We start from the raw sequence: 2,908 nt of genomic DNA on the forward strand, positions 1-2,908 counted from the left end.
CAACTAAGCCGGTGCGCCACACTACTGAGCCTGCACTCTAGAGCCCATGAGCCACAACTACTGAGCCCATGTGCCACAACTACTAAGCCCACACGCCTAGAGCCGGTGCTCCACAACTAAGCCGGTGCGCCACACTACTGAGCCAGCACTCTAGAGCCCATGAGCCACAACTACTGAGCCCATGTGCCACAACTACTAAGCCCACACGCCTAGAGCCGGTGCTCCACAACAACAGAAGGCACCGTAATGAGAAGCCCGTGCACCACAACCAAGAGTAGCCCCTGCTCGCTGCAACTAGAGAAAGCCCACGAGCAGCAACGAAGACCCAAGGCAGCCAAAAATAAATAAATAATTTATTAAAGAAACATTTTTACCACTATCTTAACCATTTTTAAGTTATTTAAGATTATTTTAACCATTTTTAAGTGTATAGTTCTCTGGTTTTAGGTACCTTAACACTGTTGTGCAACCATCACCACCATCCAGCTCCAAGACTCATTTCATCTTGCAAAACAAACTGTGTACCCATTAAACACTATTTCCCAGCTCCCCTGTTTCCCCAGCTCCTAGCAACCACCATTTTACTTTCTGTCTGTAGGAGTTTGACTACTCTAGTCACCTCATGTAAGTGGAATCATTCAGCATTTGTCTGTCTGTGACTGGCTTATTTCATTTGGCATAATGTCCTACAGAATCATCCATGATGTAGTATGTGTTAGTTTCCTTCCTTTTTAAGGCTGAGTAATAGTCCATCATGTGTATATGCCACATTTTGTTTATCTATTCATCCATCAGTGTGCACTGGGGTTGCTTCCACCTTTTGGCTATTGTGAATAATGCTTTGAATATGGGTAAACAAATATTTCTTTGAGTTCCTACTTTTGATGTTTTCGGGTATATACCTGGAAGTGGAATTACTGGATCATACGGTAAGTCTAAGTCTATTTTTAAATTTTTGAGGAACCACCATACTTTTTTCCCATAGTATCCAGTGCTGTTTTTAAGCCTCAATCTTCTGCCTGTAAGGTGTGGTTATGATACCAACCATGGAAAGGCATATATTTGGAAATATTACTAAAATTGACTCAAAAAGAAGGAGAACATCTGGATAAGCCAATAACACTGACCTGAATCCTCAGTGAAATTTAATACTCAGTCACACCTGCTGGCAAAAAAAAATGCAAGGATCAGACGGTTTAAAGACAAGCTTTACAAAACACCAGCAACAAGAAAAAGAAAACTAACCAATGCAATTAGCACAGCTGGTATAACCTTTATGAGGCCTGATTTATATAATACCTTATTGATTTTCCTATATTATCTGTCTGTACAACCATCTCTAAAAGGATGCATCATAATTAGGGATGATGTACACGTGACTGGATATGGAACAACCATATTCAACACAGGCTTATGAATTAAGTGCCAATTTAGTATCCAAACCAGAAATTGAGATGAAAATAGATAAAATGCTCTGTTAGAATTGGTGGGCCAGAAGCCATGTGTATTCTCACCTTAGAACACTATAAATCAAGGGCTAAGTTGTGGTACCATGAGAAAGACAGGTCTGGGAAGGTTTAAAGAGGTAGCTGTAACTAGGCTTTGCAGAATGCACAACAGCAGCTTTTGTGGGCCACAGACAATTTACAAAGTGCTTTCTTATGCACAGTGTTGTTTGGGTCCAGAGAAGAGGTGTGGAACCATGACACATGCGTCTAAGCCGCCCAGCTTAAAGAAAGGGGACTGTTAGGAATAATGGGGGGCAGGTGGGAGAGCAGGTAGGTGGAGAGAGAGTGGATGGGGCCTAATCATGGAGAGCCAAAAGTTAAGGAGGTAGGAAGGAGACTGGATGCAATGCCTTATGAAGTGTCAGGGTTTTCCATTAGGAGAGTGGTGTGATGAAATGGTACATTTGAAATCATAAACTAGCTGGAGAGTGCAGCCTGAGCTAGCCAGTTCAGCAACACTAATTGAGTGGTGGCTGATACCAGGGCAGTGATAAAGGACAAGAGAGGTGTATAGGAATGTTAGAGGCTCCAGCAGTACGTTAGCTGTAGGCAGTAAAAGATTGGGAGCTTGGACGATGAGAACGGTGGTTCCACAGACAGGAGGTAAATTGAGAAAAATTATGAACTTAAGCTTTGAATGTCTTGAATTTGAGAGAATGGTGAGAACATGTGAACGGAGGTGTCTCAGCCGGCTGGCTGGATTAAGGACTGGCCCAGGACTCTTCTCACTACTGCAAACTTTGTCATTTATATATCAAACAGTATTTGTCTTTCTCTGTATGACTTATTTCACTATGCATAATACCCTCCAATTCCACCCATGTTGTTGCAAAAGAGCAAAATTTCATTCTTTTTAAATTTTTAATGGCTGAATAGTATTCCACTGTATGTATATGTACCACATCTTCTTTATCCATTTGTCCATTTGATGGACACTTGTGTTGCTTCCATATCTTGGATACTGTAAATAATGCTACTACATTGCTATGTTGCAATGCTACAGTGGAGTGCATCTATCTTTTCAAATTAGTATTTTTGTTTTTTAATGGTTCTTATTTATGCTCATTTTCCCCCTCAGATTGTATGTGCTCCTCAACAATCTGCTAATTGGTTCATAGTTCCTGGAAGGTCTATATTGTGTTGGATATTTCTTGGGCATTTCTCCCAGAGCTGAAATAATTAGGACCTATGGGAGATTATTTGTAGATAATTGTTGAGTTGAATATTAGTTTATCATTTTTTTCCAAAAATACCTCAGCAGTGTAGTTCCTTCCTATAAATTTCAAAAGTTCTTTGCGGGGCTTCCCTGGTGGCGCGGCGGTTGCGCGTCCGCCTGCCGATGCGGGGGAGCCGGGTTCGCGCCCCGGTCTGGGGGGGTCCCGCGTGCCGCGGAGCGGCTG

The 2,908-nt window shown here is 42.1% G+C and overlaps 1 protein-coding gene across 3 annotated transcripts in view; it reads right to left on the reverse strand.

Annotated features, from left to right (window-relative positions):
- LOC112064109 (collagen alpha-1(I) chain-like) overlaps positions 1 to 2,908 on the reverse strand; it is a 64,709-nt gene that overhangs the window by 52,167 nt on the left and 9,634 nt on the right. For 2 of the 3 annotated variants that reach the window (XM_055080622.1, XM_024121077.3), the window contains one exon: positions 1,128 to 1,162. In XM_055080622.1, coding sequence (XP_054936597.1) covers positions 1,153 to 1,162 — 10 coding nt within the window. In that variant the 3' untranslated portion in view covers positions 1,128 to 1,152. Of the gene's footprint in view, positions 1 to 1,127; positions 1,166 to 2,908 lie in introns of all 3 variants that reach the window. The other variant, XM_028480510.2, reaches the window with a different exon arrangement.

This window comes from Physeter macrocephalus, chromosome 19, assembly GCF_002837175.3.
Source record: "Physeter macrocephalus isolate SW-GA chromosome 19, ASM283717v5, whole genome shotgun sequence".
Taxonomy (NCBI): Eukaryota; Metazoa; Chordata; class Mammalia; order Artiodactyla; family Physeteridae; genus Physeter; species Physeter macrocephalus.